We start from the raw sequence: 18857 nt of genomic DNA, 5'->3' as shown, positions 1-18857 counted from the left end.
GTGTGTGCTCCCTGGCCAGTGTGTGCTCCCTGGTCTGTGTGTGCTCCCTGGTCTGTGTGTGCTCCCTGGCCTGTGTGTGTTTCCTAGTCTATGTGTGTTCCCTGGTCTGTGCGTGCTCCCATTCAGGGTGTGCTCTTTACCCAGGGCCTCTTGCTCTGCAGTGATCCTGAGGCTTGTTCCTGCTCTGGTGTCCCAGTTGCTGGGTCTAATTACTGTAGAGTAGTAGCTCTTTGTGGTTAAACCATACTTCATGTATCCATTCTCCTTGGAACTGTGTCTGACTTCTGTGAAAACCACAACCAAACAAATGCAGCTGCGAACATTCTGGAATAAATCTCATGTTAGACACGGATCCTCATATCTCATGGATAAAGGCCCGAGCATGGAGTTCCTGGGTCATAGGTTTGGCTTACGTTCAACTATGTAGGGATTTCAGCACATGAGTAGGAGGTGCATAGCTGGCACAGGGACTGGGTGTCAGTGGCTGCCCTGCTTGCTTGTAGTAATTTTGGGGATACACATGGGATCGGTGCCTTGTCTGGACCAGGGTAGAAGTTTTCACAACTGATTTAGAGACTGTCAGTATTGTATGCCCTTTGTGTGGCCAGTTGGCAGGTGGTGCCCATGTTCATGAACACTCTTTATGAGTACTGGGGATTTCTTTTAGGTCTTCCCTGAGTGTGACGGCTGCTAGCTCTGTTTGGAGTTGTAGAATCTGAGGCCTGGGGCAGAAATGTTGAAAGGAAGAACTTGGTATCCCTGAGCCTGGTTAACTCTGAGGTCTCAGTCCCATCCCCCACCCTGGAGGAGTGGCAGGAGGTGGGTCCTGCTTTGGAGATCAGCCAGAAGGGTCAGCTCCTTCTACAATAAGGGGCTGCAGACAGTGCAGGGGACAGACTAGGGGACAGCAGATGGCTTCCCAGATGGCAGAGAGCACAGCCCCCACTGATGGAGAGGGTTGTATAAGGGGCAATGATGACGAGGGGTAATAGCGAAAGCCTAATCAAGGCATCTGATTGGTGAAGTAGTTGAATCATATGCAAAGGGCAATAGAGAGCTTCAGCAGGTACTAGAGGTGGGGGTCATGTGAGGACATTCATGGCTAAGATGGAACCCAAGGGGAGCCACTTGGAGGCAGAAACCAGCCAGGAATGTGTGTGTGTGTGTGTGTGTGGTGGTGGTGGTGGTGGGGGGTCAGTGGTCAGGGAAGTTCATACAACTTTGTCATTCTCATGGTGTCCCCTCTGCTGTGGTCCCTGCTGCACCTTTCTCACCCAGCACAAGTCCCCTTCCGGTCAGCAGTCACTTTCCAGGCCTCCTTCCCACTGGGATGAGTCTGCATTGCTTCTCATTGTTTTGAGCTGAAGTAGCAAGATCAGTTCAGAGGGCGGGCACTCAGTCAGCCAGCTCCCCTGAATGAAGTTCACGTGGCTGCCTGTTCTCTGATCCAGAGGATGGCAGCCTGGTGGGGTAGGCAGAGGAGGGCTGGAACAGGCACACAGGCTGGGCTGGTATTTACTAAGGCCCTGGTTTGTTCTGCTGATCTCCTGTACAGAGAATGCTGAAGCAATTGCCCAGCAGCCAGCCGCCTACTTCCCCAGTGGCATGTGTAGCTTCGGGAACTTTCTTGTTCACTAACTCAGAGTGTTCTCAGCCCACATCGTTCAGGACCCTCTCATAGTGAATAGGTAGTAAAGGCTAGCGTGGTGTCCCTGGGACCAGCCCTACATTTCCTCATCTGAGGGTCAACACAGGACTCAGACATTCCAGGTTCAGTGGGTGTGTTGCAGAAGTCAGGCTGGTCACTGCGTGGCGAGGTGAAGGTGTGTGGCGCATTCCACTCTGCAGAGGAGAGATGGTGTGGATTAATTGAGTTCCACATGGGCTGTTAAAAATAACAGCAGGGTCAGAGGCTGTCCTTGCAGGTCACCCTAAGGCTGACTGAAGCCAGAGTGCTGCGTCTTTGGAGGAATCTGCCTGTGGACGACAAGAACAGGGCCGAAGGGGCAAATGAACCACCATGGGTGCCCAAGATCTCCTCCCTAAGCCCAGATGGGGCTATTGGCCATCCATGCATGGTGGTTACAGTACAAAGGCTCATTTCCTGGGCCCAAGCATGTCTGGATTGGGTATGAGACCAGAAGAAAGGGTCCTAGGAGGACGCTTTATCTTAAACCTTCTCATGCTCACTTAACACACACACACACACACACACACACACACACATACACACACACACACACACACACACACACACACTGGGGTGTGTGAACACCCCGGCTATCTGCAGTCTCTCCATGCCCCTGAAAATTAATACACATTCTATTGCCTGGCTTTGCTCTGTTCCAGATCTGCTCCCCCACCTCAGCTCTGTAAAGAATTCAGGGGGGTTCAATTTGCATTTTTGCCTAGGCATGTGTTTGGGTGGAGATTGGGGTCGATGAGATAAGGAGTTTGGGATTTGCCACCCCTCTGTGGAGACACCCTTCCTTAGAAAGGTTAGAGTTAAACCACTTCCTTAGAAAGCAGCTTTGGGGACCCCTTACCTTTCTTGATAAAAGACTTTGAACGGATCCAACCTGGAGATAAGGGGAGTGTTGGGGAATGCATCTTCAGTGTTCACCAATGTTCTCTCCCCTGCCTTTTAAACTCCGAGTTAAATACTTTTCATCAGATCCACCAGAAGGAAGCTCCTTTTGAGATTTTGCCATTCATGCACTACTATTTTGAAGCCAGTGTTAATCAGTAACTGGACCCAGCTGAAGAATCCTGTCTTTGTTGACATGCAAGTTCACCTCTCAAGATTTCTGTATTAAAATTACCGAGAAGATGCCTTGTTAGCACAGTAGGTAGCCCGTCAGTTCTCATAAAAACATTGAGGAGAATTAGGGGTTTTGAGTTTAAAAGATCTTAAGAAGTCTTCAGAAGAAAAGATTTCTCCTTTCTCCCTGTAAGACTCCAAGGCTTTGCCTGTGTGTTACCCATGGTGCAAGAGCTGTGCTGAATGGGGTGTTGGGTCCTGGAGGTGTCCCTAAAGTTTGAACACCAGCCACCAGACTCTTCCTAAGGCTGTGCTGGGCAGTAGTGCTGCCTTGTTCTTTCCAGGGCTCGTTCACACCTCGGAGCATTTGCCTGTTTTTGCTTTTACTTTCTGGGAGCAGAAGCTTTGTCCTTGAAAATAGTTACCCAGAATGTGTTTAGTTTTTTGTTGTTGTTGTTTTGTTTTTGTTTTTAACAGGGTCTTATGCTATATCTCAGGCTAGTCCTGAACTCACTAGTCCAGGCTAGCTTCCCATGTTGATCCTCCTACCTCACTCAGCCTTCCAAGTGCTGAGATTTGTATGAGCCACCATGGCCAGCTACACTGTATCAGTCAGCTACAGCTACACTGTATCAGTCAGCTACAGCTACACTGTATCAGTCAGCTACCCTAGATTGTATCAATGCTATTGGTTCTGATATGGCTTTTGATGGGTATTCGGAATCTTAATGTTTGTTCCACAGCACTTTGAAAATGATCATCTCCCAGGAAGGGAAAGGTGGAAGGGTGGCCACTGCTCAGCCCTTTAGCAGGCGGCTGCATCAGCATGCTGGGCTTCAGAGTGTCTAAGGGAGAAGAAGCTAGAATAGACCTGTGCTGACACTACCTGTTCAGTAACTGTATCCTTTTGCTGCCACATCCTGGCATCTAAGAGAAGCTGTAGCCCATAAGTTCCTGGCATCGGATAGCACCTGTCTGTAAGGCAATGATGCAGCTGTCCATGCTTGGGAGATGCCCTTCCAGGTCAGAGAACCATTTACACATCTGTCTTGGGACATCTTTTCTACTAAGGAACTCTGCAGAGGATTGTGTTGTGAGCTCATAGCTCTGCCTTCACAGGCACCTGCATAAAGTTGGAGGGTGTGTCCAGGCTCTCCAGCTTGGGGCACATGATGGTCTGGGAAACTGCCCTTTCCTGGACATAGGACAATACTTTCTTACTAGAGAGTTCAGCTAGAGAAAGGTGAACCCAGACATTCTATCTGCCTGCCCTTCCTTCCTGTTCCCTTTCCCTCCCAAGGACATGTGGTGGTGGCAGGGACCTGTTCTTTTGCTCAGTGTGCACCCAGCCGACTGGGTGGTAGAAACACTTTCGTTCTTCGTTCTTCGGCTTCCCAGCAGTTCCAGAAGCTGTGCAGCCTGTGAGGGCCGCACCCTCCCAGGCATGTTTTACCATTAACTTGGAGGGGTCTATCTCCAGTAGAAAAGAGCATTATTTTTTAGGTGAGAAACAAGTCTTTCTTGCAAGAGTGAAGAAGGCTGCTCAAGGCTGTGTGGCCTCCCATATTCTCCGTGGCTAATCTGGAAGTCTCCTTGTGAGCAGAGAGCCTAAGTGGGAAGCTGGGCCCAGACAGTCTCCCTCAGCTTTGGCAGTCCTGACCCTCACAGTTCCCGTCACTAGAAGTTTCTTGCACATTCCATTTGCCAAGTTTCTGTCTTGTATGGATTTTCAGCTTTGATGAACAAACCCACAGAATCTAAATGCAGGGGCATTTAGTGACATTTACTGACCGACCTTGTATGTCTGGGGCGCTCTGCCTGTTCCGAGGTATATCCACGGATCATTTCCTCTTCAGCATCTGGATCAGTGTGATGGTGATGGTGGTGGTGCTGATGGTGGTGGTGATGATGGTGGTGGTGCTGATGGTGGTGCTGATGGTAAAAAAACACCTAGAACTTGTATTGGATGTTTGCCAGGCACCAGGTTTGGTGGGTATTTTTTGCTTAATCCTCATAGTGTGTGACAAAATACATCATGGTTACCTAGCCTCATTTTCAGGTGAGTGAAATGAGGCCCTAAGAAGAAAAGTTGCACACAAAGGCCTGCATCTGGGAAGTAGCCAGGCCAGGGTTTGAGCTCTTCCTTTCCTGACTCTGCTATTAGACTTCTGTGACATCAAATTGTCCCTCCCTTACTTGGATCTTTGAGGTTTTTGATTAGTAGTTTAATATTAAGTAAACATTTTAATATATATTAAAATGATATATTTTAATAAAATGCACATACAAAACATAATATATAAATTTAAATATTAATTAATGATTACTAATAATTATCTAATTCATAAACAACTAATAGCTTAAAAAATGAAGGTGCTTGTTCCGTTCTGTAGCCCAAGGAAGGCAGAGCTATGTGGTTGCCTGAGCTCGGAGCACAAATGGCCATTGCCAGGACTTGATGCTCTGATTCCCCCATATTCTTTGGCTCATATGCGAAGTGGTGATTTTCACTTATATCTGTTATGATTTGGATATGTCCCCATATTTTATACATTATAAAATTAATGCCCAATACAGCAATGTTGAAATGTGCTATGCTGTCCTCATAGATCAGAGCCTAGCCCAGCTGGGAATGGTGTACTGCCCACAGTGGGCTGCACTCTCCCGTAGCAATAATTAATTAAGAAAATGCCCTTCAGTCCACCTAACGCTTCAGTTAGGGTTTCCTCCCCCCAGGTGACCCAAGTCTGTGTCAGGCTGGCAAGAAATAACCAGGACAACAAAGTTAACCTTAGACATCTGATCCCTTGCATCTACAAATCAAGTGCTGTGCTAAGGGTGTGCTGCTCCAAGGACCGAGCCACACCCCCTCCCATATTATTCTGACCCAATTCCTAGTCAAGTATTGTTTCATCTGTGACTATTTGAGGCTGTCTCTCTGAAGGACATTTTCTTTTTTAAGGAGTCTATAACTACACTCTGAATAATAAACCATTAACATCAAAATTTGATCAGTGTTTACATTTCTCATCATTTCATGAGTTAAAAAATATTTCTGATCCACAGGTTGCAATCCCCATGATTGGTGTGTTTTGGGTTCTTTAAAGTTGTAGCAGTTGATCTCTGGAGCAGTCAGGCACTGGGAACTCCCTGTGGGCTCACATTTAGGGCCTCAGACCTGTTGAAGGAGTGGGGCATGCTGAAGCATCCACTTTAATAAGCACTCTGGGGAGTGCTAATGCCCATCAGGCTAAGAACCTCTAATCCATGTCCCAACCCTTGCCTTTTCCTTGGTGGTTGCTCCTTGGAGAAACCCAGTTTAGCACTCCTGGCACCTGAGTGTTGCCAGTTTCTTACCAAGCACAGATGAGCAGAGTCCTTTCATCTGGTACCCAAACCAAAAGGGCTGACTTTGGGGGATGGGGCCTGGAGGACAGGGCAAGGTTGTCTCGATAAAGAATCGGGGTTACTCTCCTGGGTGGTATTAGGCATGTAACTGTGGTGGTTTGAATGAGGAATGCTCCCCATAGGCTCACAATATTTGAACACTTAGTGCCTGTGTGGTGGGTTGAATATGCTTGGCCCAGGGAGTGGCACTATTTGGAGGTGTGGCCTTGTTGGAGTCAGTGTGGCTTTGTTGGAGGAAGTGTGTCACTGTGGGTGTGGACTTTAAGACCTTTGTCTTAATCCTTTGGCCTGGAAGCCGGTCTTCTCCTGTTTGCCTTTGGAACAAAATGTGGAATTCTCAGCTCCTCCCCCACCATGCCTGCCTGGATGCTGCCATGTCCCTGCCTTGATGATAATGGACTGAACCTCTGAACCTGTAAGCCAGCCCCAATTAAAACTGTCCTTATAAGAGTTGCCTTGGTCATGATGTCTCTTCATAGCAATAAAAACCTAAGACAGGAACCAATCAGGCAAAGTGTCCTGGGATCCTTGGGTCGATGTGGTGTGGCCCAACATGGGGCAGCAGAGGCCATAGATGGAGGCTGGTGGGCTATAAAGTGTCAGCGCTATCAGTGGGTGGAGATCTCCCTCATTGGACTAGACATTAGGAAGCCCCTGACAGGATTCCTGAAGCAGAGGGACCTCAGCTCTGACCAGAGGGCTCTGACTGCAAGGTGGGTGTGGCTTGCACGGCCAGGCTCAAGCCGGATCTATGACCAAGGCCAAGAGGATCTGGAACAAGTCTATGGTAGTAACTTTGCAGAATGTGAACTAAGAAATGAGAGGTGTTAGAAACAGAAATGATGGGGCTTGGGGACAGAATGAGAGGAGGGAGGGGGAGGGAAGAGGGAGAGAGAGAGTGGGAGGGAGGGAGGGAGAGAGAGAGAGAGAGAGAGAGAGAGAGAGAGAGAGAGAGAGAGCGCCCAGGAGAGGGGGTGGGAGGAAGGGGGGAGGAGACGAAGATGGAGAGGACCTCCTTGTCCAAGAACAATGATGGTTCCTCAGGCATAAAGGGGAGTCTGAGGAGCGAGGCATATCTGCCTGATTTGAGGGTTGATTCTACATTTTAGTGGCAACCTGGCAGGTGCATTTCCATTACACTGACTGAGAGTTTGGAGCCTCCGTTGGGAAGGTCCTCATCATTGCTCCAAGTCCGTAGATCATAGTCACCAGGCCCGCTCCTGGGCACACATAAATATCCGTCTATCCATCTGTTTTAATGTCTTTTCCTGATGCTATGATGAAACACCCCAACAAAAGCAACTTAAGGGAGAGAGACTTTTTTCTGGCTCAGAACTGGAGAGTACAGTCCGCCATGGTGGGGGAATCATGGCAGCAGGAGCTTGAAACATCTGGTCACATTGTATCCAGTCAGGAAGCAGAGAGCATGATGAACATTGTATCCAGTCAGGAAGCAGAGAGGGTGATGAACATTGTATCCAGTCAGGAAGCAGAGAGCCATGATGAATGCTGGGTGCTCAGCTCCATTTCTCCACTGATGCACCCCAGGGTAGCAGCCAGGGGATGGTACCACCTACAGAGCAGCAGGTATTCCCACTTCCATCAGAGCAATCAAGATCACTGCTTCAGGCATGTCTAGAGGCCAGGCGATTCTAGATTCCATGTAGCTGACCATTAACCCTAGCCACCATACATATCCATACACGCATATCTATCCTCTCTTCAGTCTTTCCATTCACCAGTCCATCCAGCTATTCAGCTATTCAATATTTGTAACCCTGTAACATGTTAGGTGCCAGGGGAATCAGACAGGAAGCAAGACCTGACCTCAACTCCTGGAAGAGTCCATTGGTAGAAGCTGGTGGACAGAGCTATCTTGAGACAGTGTGTGGAGATTCTCTAAGTGCAGGGTGCTGGTGGCCTAGTGATTCATGGTTGCTGAGTCTGACTTCTGCAAGCTGTTGGTCTAGAAGGTGTTTCCTCAGGGCTCCCAGCAGTCGCTTGCACATACTCAGGCACACGTTGAAGGCCGAGGAACCCGTGTTTGAACCTGAGCGTAAGAGGAGAAAGTGTGCTGCCCAGCTGAGTGTCTCTGGGAACTCACTGACTGGGGAAGCCTCACTGTTCTCAGTCTCATCTCTTGGACTGTCCAGGAAGCAAGAGAAGGTCGCTAGAAGATTCATGTCATTGTCACAGGACCCCCTTTGGGCCCATACTGGATGCTTTGGTTTCAACCACAGAGTACTCATTTACATAATTATGACGTAGCATCTGGAGAGCGGTTATTTTATCCTCAGGATTCTCTGTATCGAGAGGGTCTCCCTGCTCACGCTAATAAAATTTCCATTTACTCTGGACATCAACCATGGTAATTAAAAAAAAAAAAAAACCCATCAATTATTTACTGAGATGGAACTTCAGCTTGGTGTAATGCATTAGTTCAGCTAGCCATGAAGCCTGTTCCAGGGCAATAAAAGAGTTTTTTTTATCCTCCTCCCCAAAAGACATTTCCCAGTAACCTACAAATGACCTTGAGCAGATCAGTTTTCCAAGATGATACTGCAAAGACGGTGTGTAAGAAGAGGGAGAGCAGGCTTCTGCACGGAGACTGTAATCTGGACAAATACCTGCCATCCCAGGAAAGAAGAAGAAATGGAGATTTTTAAAGTTGTGATCCTTAGAAAACAGCAGTCTTTGGAAAGGCCCCTTTATTTAATAGAAACATAAATCGGAGAGTCAGCAGAGAGAGAGTTCCCCAGGGAGGAAAGACTGTGATGAGACTGCCCGTCACATCTCACACGAATCTGGAGCTCTGCAGCGTAAGGCCAGCCTAGTGGCTCCAGCTCCATCTTTAAAAGCATCGCGATTAGAGCATGAGATCCATTCCCATGTACCTCGCACTGCGGGGGGGTCTGCTCACTGCCGTTTGCTGACTAATGTCCCCCACAGAGACAAGGGCAACAAGCAAGTTTATGAATTACGACTCCCTTCGCAAGACTTCATTTATTCTCGTCTTAAGAGTGCCTGCTCTGATGAAAGCCATTAGAGCTGGGAGCGACTAAAATGCGACCTGTTTTTACGTGCCTTGCCTTTGTAGCTGGAACCAGATGAAGCCCACATTTTAATCCCTGGGCCATTAAGGAAAGCCGTGAGGGTTAAGCTAACTAGCTGCTCCCCAATGCCAGGCTCAGGTTCCAGAGTCGAGTAGCAGGAGATGCATTGGTTCAGCGTACTTCTATCTATTCATCTCTTACTTTGCTGCATAAGTACTTTGATTTCCTGTACCAGTCTGTGCTGCAAACATCATTTTAAGTGAACCAACAAACATCGCTCTCACCTGATTTTATATTCACTAAACTTTTTTTTTTTAAAGATAGTCTACATACCTAGTTGTATAAGACTAGGGCGATACTAATTAGCTAAGACATGGGCTGACTCTACAGCTCCGTGGGAGAGAGCACTTGGGACATTTGGGAGGCTCTAGGTTCAATTCTTAGTATACAAAAAAAGTCATCTAAAACTATTGATGTAGGAAATGTGACAGTTAAATTTCCATTCACGAGAGAGCATCAGGCTCACTTCCTCTTAGCCTAGCCGGGGTTTTGCAGTTGACTATTTGCATCTTTGAAATGGTCCCTGTCTTTCTAACTTCTGTGACTTAAATCTGTAGGATTCCTCTCTTGTTCCTACCAAAGCTACTGCAGACATTGGAACCAGAGAGGTGAAACCTACTTGGAGGAAGTTAGGTCACATGGGGTCTTTGAAGGGCATATTGAGATCCTTTCCTTCCTCTGCACACACACACACACACACACACACACACACACACACACACACACCACACACATACTACACACAGATGTGTGTGTGTGTGTGTGGAGTGTGTGGTGTGTACATATGTGTAGTATGTGTGTGTAGTATGTGTGTGTGTGGTGTGTGTGTGTGTGTAGTATGTATGTATGGAATGTGTGGTGTGTATGTGGAGTGTGTGTGGAATGTGTGTTGTGTGTGTGTGGAGTGTGTGGATGTTATGAGTATGTGTGTGTGTGTGGAGTGTGTGGTGTATATGTATGTGTAGTATGTGTGTGTGTTGTGTGTGTGTAGTATGTGTGTGTAGTATGTTTGTGTAGAATGTATGTTGTGTGTGGAATGTGTGGTATGTGTGGAGTGTATGTGTGTGTGGTGTGTGTGGAATGTATGGTGTGTGTGTGTGTGTGTGGAGTGTACGTATGTCTGTGGAGTGTGTGGATGTGTGGAGTGGATGTGTGTGAAGTATGTGTGGTGTGTGTGTGTATGGACTGTGTGTGTAGAGTATATTGAGTGTATGTGTGTGTAGTGTGTGGTGTGTGTGTGTATGGAGTGTGTGTGGATGTGGATGTGTGGTATGTATGTGTGGTGTGTGGTATGTTTGTGTGTAGTGTGTGAGGTGTATGTATAATATGTGTGTGGTGAGTGTAGTATGTATTGTAGTATGTGTAGTGTGTGTGTAGTATGTATGTGTAGTATGTTTGTGTTGTGTGTGTATGTGTGTGTTGTGTGTGTATGTGTGTGTGTGGTATGTGTATATTGTATGTGTGTGTGGTATGTGTAGTGTCTGTATTTCCTGGCCTACAGGAGGTGATTGGACTTCCTCTACCGCCAAACATACCAAACAAAGAAAGCTGAGCCTATGTTTTCTCTTCTTCTAGTAGGAAACTTCCCACAGGTTGAGCTTTGGGTGTCATGAATGCTTGTTATCTGAGTTTGTGTCCTATGGGGCTGTCACTGTACAGCAGCATGAACTGGTGGCACCTGGAATTTACTTTTGTAGATGACCTTTGTCTAAGCAAAAGCCAGAGAAATGGTCTTGTTCCCTATACCCGTAGCCTCTCCGACTCTTGCCCGTTATCTTCTATCTATTGGGAAAGATTTCAATTTCCACGGTCTTAGTTATTGTGACTTGTAGACAGCACGAAAGAAGTCGGTCCTGGCTGGGACTCAGTGCAGCAAAATTAAGCTTCCCGCTGTACCCTCTCAGGGAATACAGTAACGCCACTTCATTTCCCCACGACGTTTAAACCTTGCTTTTGCACCTATCTATGAGAATGTCACCACTCCACCTTCCCCATCCAGGCAGATCTGTTTGAAATCTGCACAGTGCAGCTGAATTTTAATTTCTGATGGAAGAAATCCATGAAGTTCAGCTGCCTCTTGGCCTGGAAAGGGATCAGCAAGTCAAATGATTTATTCAATACCATGCCATATGTGCCGGGGGAGGGGAGGACGGCAACCACTTTTCCTATCCTTGATTTTTGCCCTCAGTATATCTTGGTGTCCCCTGAGGTCCCAGAGCACGTGTGTGTTCAATATATGGCTCAATGTGTGCTGTTCTGCATGTCACAGTCATTGTGTGCTGTTCTGCATGTCGTGGGACAAAGAAAGAAAGCCTGAGAAGGACTGAGTGACAAGATAATCAGGACTAGGAGGCAGCAGGGTGTGTGCAGCCCCTGTGCATGTAGCTTGTTTGCTAATTGCCAACACCAGATTTTCCGGGCAATTAGATGTTTGATATCATCCAAGACCTTCTGTGCAAATGTGGACACACGGCCTCAGGCCTTCGAGGTAGCAGGTGGAGAGAGGATAGCTTCTGGGTGGATGGCAACCCGCCCAAGGTTGCCCCAGGGTCTTTGTATAGAATGCAACCATCATCAACCAGGAGAAGGGTTGCCTGGCTAGGCCCCAGTGTGAAGAGACAGAGTCCTCAGGCTTTTATAAAAAGAGGTTCCCAGTGCTTGGAAGTGAGCAAAGCTGGGGTGTTCTGCAGGCTCACTGAGGAGCCAAGTCTACCTCGTTCCCTTTTCAAGAACAGCGGGTCATGGGTACTAGTAGGAACAGGAAAGCTTGTCCTCTGGTAAGCAAGATAAGTTTTGTTGTTAGACAAGGCCTTAGGTAGCCTAGACTGCCCTTAAACTCCCTATATAACATGGGGGTGACCCTGAACATCTGATCCTCCTGCCTCTACCTTCACAGTGCTGGCCACCATGTGGTTCTGGGAGTAAAACCCGGGGCTTTGCACATTCTGGGCCAGCACTCCGCTAACTGAGTTACATCACAAGCCCAAGATGAGCGCTTAATAAATATTTTTTATTATGGTAGCGTATACATAACACAGAGCTTCGCGTTGAAACGATTTTATGTTTAATGTTTAACAATTAATGAGCAGCATGGTTTATGTTCACAACAGTGTGCCTGCCACAAGCACCGCTATTTGCAAAACTCTTCATTGTCCCAGTCAGGAACTCTGGGCTTCTGAAAGCAATAACCCTTGGTCACCTTTTCCCTACTGTCTGTCTTTTTGGATTTGCCTGTTCGGGATAGTTCATGCAAGCAAAATTACATAGTGTTTCATGTTTGTCCTGTTTGCACTGTTTCCTGGCTCGCTGGTGTTACAGTGAGGTGGGGGGGGGGAAGGGGGCGGTTGTCGGCCTTGCACGGGATTGTACTGTTCCCAATACTATTCAGCCATGTTGGTGAACTCCTTCCGCTATGGATGGACACACCACAGGTGTGTTTCCAGTCTTGGTTATTGCAACTGCTGCTGCCACGAGCATTCACATACAAGTCTCTCTGTGAGTCCGTTTCCAAGTCTCTACCAGTTACGTTGCTGGATCACGTAGTTATTCTACATATGACATTTGGAGGAGCAGCCAAACCATTTTTCAGAGCAGCTGGCCCATTTACATCTCACCAGCAAAGCACCAGACTTCCAATTTCTGTGCTTGTTTTTCTTTCCTTTTAAAAATTATAGTCATCCTTGTGGGTGAAGTAGCATCTCATAGTAATTTTTGGTAGGCCAGTTGGCTTCGAACTCAGAGATTCACCTGCCTCTGCCTCCCAGGTGCTCGGATTAATGGTGTGCACCACCACAGCCTGATGTCATTGTCATTTTGATCTGAATTTCTTTGGTGGCTAATGAGGCTGACCATATTCTTCTAAACTCATGGAGCCTCCTGGGGAAGAGAAAGGCTGTGAGCCCAGATAGGAGGTGACTTGCAGATAGGAGACTTCATTCTCTCATTCATGATCCATTTTGCTCCTCAGCCTGCTCGGGAGCCACTGGAATAATGCTGTTTGAATTCCCACCGAGTAGAGAAAAAGCAATTCTGCAAGAGGCTGGGATTAACACAAAGCGATTTAGCAGATGGAGCTATTCCTCGTGCTCCCCCAGAGAGGAGAGCTTCTCCCAGATAGAGCCAACCCATACACCGCCTACATGGAATTAAGCTGTGTACTAAACTAGCAGAGTTTCCAGAGCAGTTGCCTGGCCCATGGTACTGGTGGGCATGAAGCATCTTGCTGTTGTATCCCTGATTGGATAGCAGCTTCTGTCAGCAAGTCTTTGCTTGGTTGCTTTGGGGCCCTGCCAGCCCTGGGCAGTGGGCACAGGGGCACTGTGGAGCTTTCAAGCATTGACCAGGGACAGTGTGTCTTGTCCTGGGATATCCCTGAGACTGCTCCAGAGCAAATGTCTGTAATTGAATCATTGCAACGGGACAAGGACCAGGGCAACAGGACATTTGACCTAGTTTGACCTAGTTTCCCTTATGGGGATCAGTCCCAGGGCCAGGGCAGCTGACCCAGCTACCTTTTGGCTGCTACCCTTTTCCCTCCTGAATGTCAGAAACCTCCAGTCTCCCTGAAGATGTTGAGCTCACTGCGCTCTGGAGGGCCTTGTGCCTTGGGAGGGGCAGGTGATACATCTGTCAGTCATTGGATGCTGTTTCTGACAATTGCTCTCATGTCCCATATTCCATGAACAAGAATTGTTAACCCTGGAGTAGGGTGTGTCCTCTGCACCTTTGGCTGCCTGAGGGCTGTAGATCCTCTTCCGGGATACCTGAAGACTGGCCTATCTTCTCTGTTGCAATAATTTCCTCCATGGGGAGACATAAGTAATATGCCTGTCATGAAGTTCCAGTGACATGGTCCCTCTAAAGGGTAGACTGGGGAACCAGTGAGGTAATTAGGCACACAGAGCATGGGTGAGGGGGTTGCTCACAGGAACACAAGTGACCATGAAGCAGCCACACTAGAAAATCCCATACCCAGTATGGGATGATGGCTTCTCCGTGGCCACTTGAGAGGAGCCGCTCCCGTAATGTCCACTCCCGTAATGTTTCCCAGCCTGTGTACTCCAGAGCTTCCCCAGCCTCCAAGGCTACTTCTATTAGGGCAGAATCATAAACAAATGTTAGGAGGAAAGACTGAGTCTCAGGTCCTGTGACGCACCACCCCCCCGGGCCCCCCAGCAATCCCTAGCTCTACGAGGGACTGTAGTCCCATTGGGGTGGGCTCCCACAAGCTGCCGCAGCTGCTCCAATGAAGATGATAAGTGCTTTGCTCAGAGGACCACACTCTCCTGCACGTGACACAGGTTGTGCTGGTCCACTGTGGAGTCCGCATTACAGAGCTGAGCCCTTCTGGGAACAGAGCAGTGTCTCCTGCTTAATGGGGGGTTAGAGGCGAGGGTGGCCGTGACAGGCCTGGTGGTCACTTAGAGAAAAGGGGCAAAACATCCACTTGTTCAAGTTCTAAAGGCCAAGTGCAAGGGTTAGTGGCCTGGGCAGGGACATCCTGACTTCCAGGCTGGGGACTGCCCCGTGCGGTATTATAGCAGACTGTTTAGAACCTGTGTGTGTAGGAACAAAGCCACGCTGGCCTCTTTCCTGCTTCCTGGGCTGGGCCTGCGTCACTTTTAAGAAGCTAATTTTTGTCTTTCCTTTCAGAAACAGCCCCCACATCTGCATATTCCTCTCCAGCCCGGAGTCTCGGGGACACAGGAATAACACCTCTGTCCCCTTCCCATATCTTGGTAAGAAATGTGTGTGAGTGTTTGTTGTGTGTGTATGTATGTGTGTTTGTGTGTATGTGAGAGTTTATGTATATATATGTGTGCATGAGTGTGTGTGTGTATGCATGTGTGTGTGCATGTATTAGCTGCCTTCGCTAGGCAAGCCGCTCACATCCCCCTGTTGTGTGCACATGGATGTGGTGGAAGCAAATGCACTTTGCCAAGCCTGCTTCCTATCCTGGGCCTGGGAAAGCTTTCTGAGGTGTGCCTGGTGGATGCAGAGGCACCAGCCTGGAAAGTAGTGTGAGCTTAGGGGGATCAGCTTTTGAGAGCCTAGAGTGGTGGCAGGGGTTCTGCAGTAGTGGGGAGACATGGGCTTCTGCCCCATGGCAGGTAGCATTTCCATAGTTAGCCCCGTATGCTCGCTCAGCTAATGAAGGGAACCATCTGCAGGGGGCACCCTCAGCCAGTCAGGGCTGCTTTCATTTCTCTGTAAGCCTCTCCCTCTCAGATGGGAGCTGGAGCTGGAGCTGGCCTGCTCGAGCAGGGCAGTCTGCCTTCAGTGAATGCCAAACTGGGCAGGGTGGAGGTTTCCTCCTCAAGACGAGGCCTGGCCCTCACCCTCCCGTGGCTCCCCATGCACTTTCAGAACGATGCTGACCCTGTCTCTGAGCAGCAGACCTTTCTTGTGGTGGTGGCCATCGACTTTGGGACCACGTCCAGTGGCTATGCCTACAGCTTTACCAAGGAGCCAGAATGTATCCACGTGATGCGGTGAGTGTGGCAGGGGGAGGGGCACCAGGTGGCCTGGGTACCACACTTGCGTGGGCTTGTGGGTAGGCTAGTCACTGGTGTGCGGGAGAGCATTCTGATTCACGTCCCCATGCTACTTGCCAACGTCCAGACTACAGGTTTCCATCTGTCAATCATTGGGTTAACTCTTACATAGTTTAGGGAGGGGCTGTGCAGGACAATTTAATCCCAGCTAGAGTAATTCCAGAGGAGCCAGCAAGGACCCTATATAGTACCTGTGATAGAGGTGAGCCAAGGGTTAGCCACTTTCTGGTGACCTCAGGCAATTATTGAACCTGCTACACCTCTGTTTCCTCACTCTAGAGTTGGGGATAAAGGCAGTATCTGCCTCATGTGTTCTTTGTGCAAATTTAATGAGATTTTCTATGGAGTAAATCAGCATACATGAAAGATATGAGCAGGAAGGTGCCCACCCGTCGCTGTGCAGAAAACACCCAGCCCCTGAGAAAGCAGAGAAGGGTGGACCTCAGCCCAGTGACTCCAAAGCCAAAATGCCCTGGGGCATCCTTAATGTTTTCACCACTGTCCTTGGGGTCCCATGGGACAATGTCCCTGGGGATTCAGTGATCAACCTCAGAGTGAGACATTAGTGTTTGTCTAAAGTCATTGAAAAAGTGATTCACAGCAAGTCTGAGGCACTTAGCTGATGGGGGAACGTGCAACTTGACTGGGAGTCTGGCCAGAGACAGTGCCACAGGTATCTTAGTGGAGGACCCTCAAGACAGGAGGCACCCATCTGCTCTGTGCAGACCTTCTCATGCTGGATGTGGCATGAACACGTTAGAACAGGTTAGAACTCAGCCGGGGCAGCAGCGACTGGGCCCATGTCTGGCACTAAGGCTGCTCCCAGGTCTAGGCTTGGCAGGGAAGGGAACAGTGCAGGCTCCTGGCAGCCCTGGCTTCTGGAGGGCAGGAACCCCGAGAGAGGAGAAAAGAACCATGAGCAACCTGCCCTTCCCACCCTAGGGTTGAGCTGACCCCAGCCCTGCCCCACTGCATGTCTGTGTCTGCCCACCGGTGTCCTCCTCTGGCCCTGTGTCTCCTCCTCAGTATGATCCCCATCTTGTCACCATGGCTGTCACTGAGCTATGGAAGCTGTCTGGGGCCCCTCCTTCTTTTCCATGCATGTGTTCTTTCTTCTGTATGCTCCCTACCTGTAGCCGCCTCCTCCCCAGCACCCCAAATGGCTATCTGAGCTCCCCCTTCCTGGGTCCTCTGTGCTCCTCATTACCATAGCCATTGGCTGCCTCAGCCCTCTCTGGTCTGTTTGGCTTTCTCCTCTCTCTTCCTGAGTCTCTCTCAGCTCTGCCCCAGGCGAGGCATGACCTCTGCACCTACCTGCCTTTGGGCTCAACAGCAGCGTCCCTGATCTGTTGTTAGACTTGCACCTGTTCCCGTTATTCACAGATCTTTCCAGCCCGGTTCCTCTGCTGTCCCAGCCCATCCCTCACTCTTCTTGTGTGTACATCTTCTAGGCTTTGCCTGACCAAAGCCATCACTTAACCGTTACCTGGGCCAGCTCACCTAAAGCAGCCTGAAGTGAGCTTTCTTCTGAGATCTCTCCTGGGCCCCACCAGCTGTTGCTTCTGCTTTCCCCGGACCCGCAGATCATGCCCCTGGGCTCCCTCTTTCTATCCGGTCAGGCATGTCTTGCTGCATTTGTCCAAAAAGGTCTTATTTAGAAGAGGAATCCAGCTGGCTGTGTACTCATATCAGCTGCTGAGTGCTTGAAAATGAAAAATAAAACAGTATATGGCCTACCAGGCTTATTGGAAGGTTGAAATATGGTAAGCACTGTACCGATGTGTCACCAGCATGTAGCTGCTCAGTAAACACTGAGTAAAAAGTGAACGCAGAACTTGTATTGAGTAAGAACCTGGTTCTTGCCCCTTCTCCTTCTAACTGAGGCGTGTCTGGATGTTAGTCAGTTGATACAGAGTGAGTCTGAGCTCTCACATCAATGACAGATGTAAACAGTAGACACTCCACTCCACTGTGCTGACTAGACTGGGGGTTTTCAAAGACCTGTAACTTCTGCTTTTCCTTGGTGACAGGAGATGGGAAGGAGGTGACCCTGGTGTTTCCAACCAGAAGACCCCGACCACCATCTTGCTGACACCAGAGAGGAAGTTCCACAGCTTTGGGTACGCTGCCAGGGACTTCTACCATGACCTGGACCCCAATGAGGCCAAGCAATGGCTATACTTGGAGAAGTTCAAGATGAAACTCCACACCACAGGGGTGAGTTGGTCTCTTTAGAGGGGGGGCAAGGGACTGCAGTGTAGAGGGTCTTCCACTTGATTCCCCAGGTTTCTCCTAAAAAGAGGTTAATGACCATCTAACTAGGTCTTGGAACAGCCTGGAAGGCTCCTCACATCCGTTTGTGGGCTCACAGTGCATCCTGCTGTTTGGGGGGGGGGCGAGTTGTTGGGAGTATTTAGTTGTTTGTTTTGTTTAGGAAATTGACAGGCCAGAGAGCATCCCAACTGTGACGTGGGTGCAAGGTGCTGCCCCCTTGCTGCCCAAGGGGCTGTTGAGAGATCAGAGGCCCCTCTACCCACTGAGACCAACTCGTGGCTGAAGACCCAAGTAGGGGAGGTGGGTCAGGGCTGAGGCTATTTATTAACTGATCGGTTTGGAAATGATTACCAGTGTAAAAACATCTTTTATTCGCCAGATGTAATTGTTTCAGATTCTTACTGCCGAATAAGCTCACACTTTCTAACTCTTTCTGAACTCTGGCTGGCTGGTTCAACTCAGCCTGTTCCTGGCCCAAATGCTTCTCCAAGCATTCTCTTAGCTTTTGACTGAATTGCTCACCTGCAACCTAAACCTGTCTCTGTAAAACCCCTCCCCCTCCCCCTCTCTGTACTGCCTTCTAAAGCTGCCTCTCTTTCTTGTCTGTTCTTGTGAGAGTTGGGCATATTCCATCTCTGACTCATTCTGTCAAATCTATCTCTGATTCGTCACTTTGTCTGCCTCTCAACTAGACGTCACTTTCAAACATGGCTGCTTCCTTCTACAAACTAACTTTACCTTCATTAT

At 48.8% G+C, this 18857-nt stretch overlaps 1 protein-coding gene across 2 annotated transcripts in view; it reads left to right on the top strand.

Annotated features, from left to right (window-relative positions):
- Window positions 1-18857, top strand: part of Hspa12a (heat shock protein family A (Hsp70) member 12A) — a 158508-nt gene that overhangs the window by 103046 nt on the left and 36605 nt on the right. For both annotated transcript variants that reach the window (XM_029472581.1, XM_021151657.2), the window contains 3 exons: window positions 14935-15020; window positions 15649-15773; window positions 17867-18053. In XM_029472581.1, coding sequence (XP_029328441.1) covers window positions 14935-15020; window positions 15649-15773; window positions 17867-18053 — 398 coding nt within the window. The remainder of the gene's footprint in view (window positions 1-14934; window positions 15021-15648; window positions 15774-17866; window positions 18054-18857) is intronic.

This window comes from Mus caroli, chromosome 19, assembly GCF_900094665.2.
Source record: "Mus caroli chromosome 19, CAROLI_EIJ_v1.1, whole genome shotgun sequence".
Lineage (NCBI taxonomy): Eukaryota > Metazoa > Chordata > Mammalia > Rodentia > Muridae > Mus > Mus caroli.
Note: the sequence above shows the minus strand (reverse complement) of the source record. Positions and strands in the feature narration are given on the sequence as shown.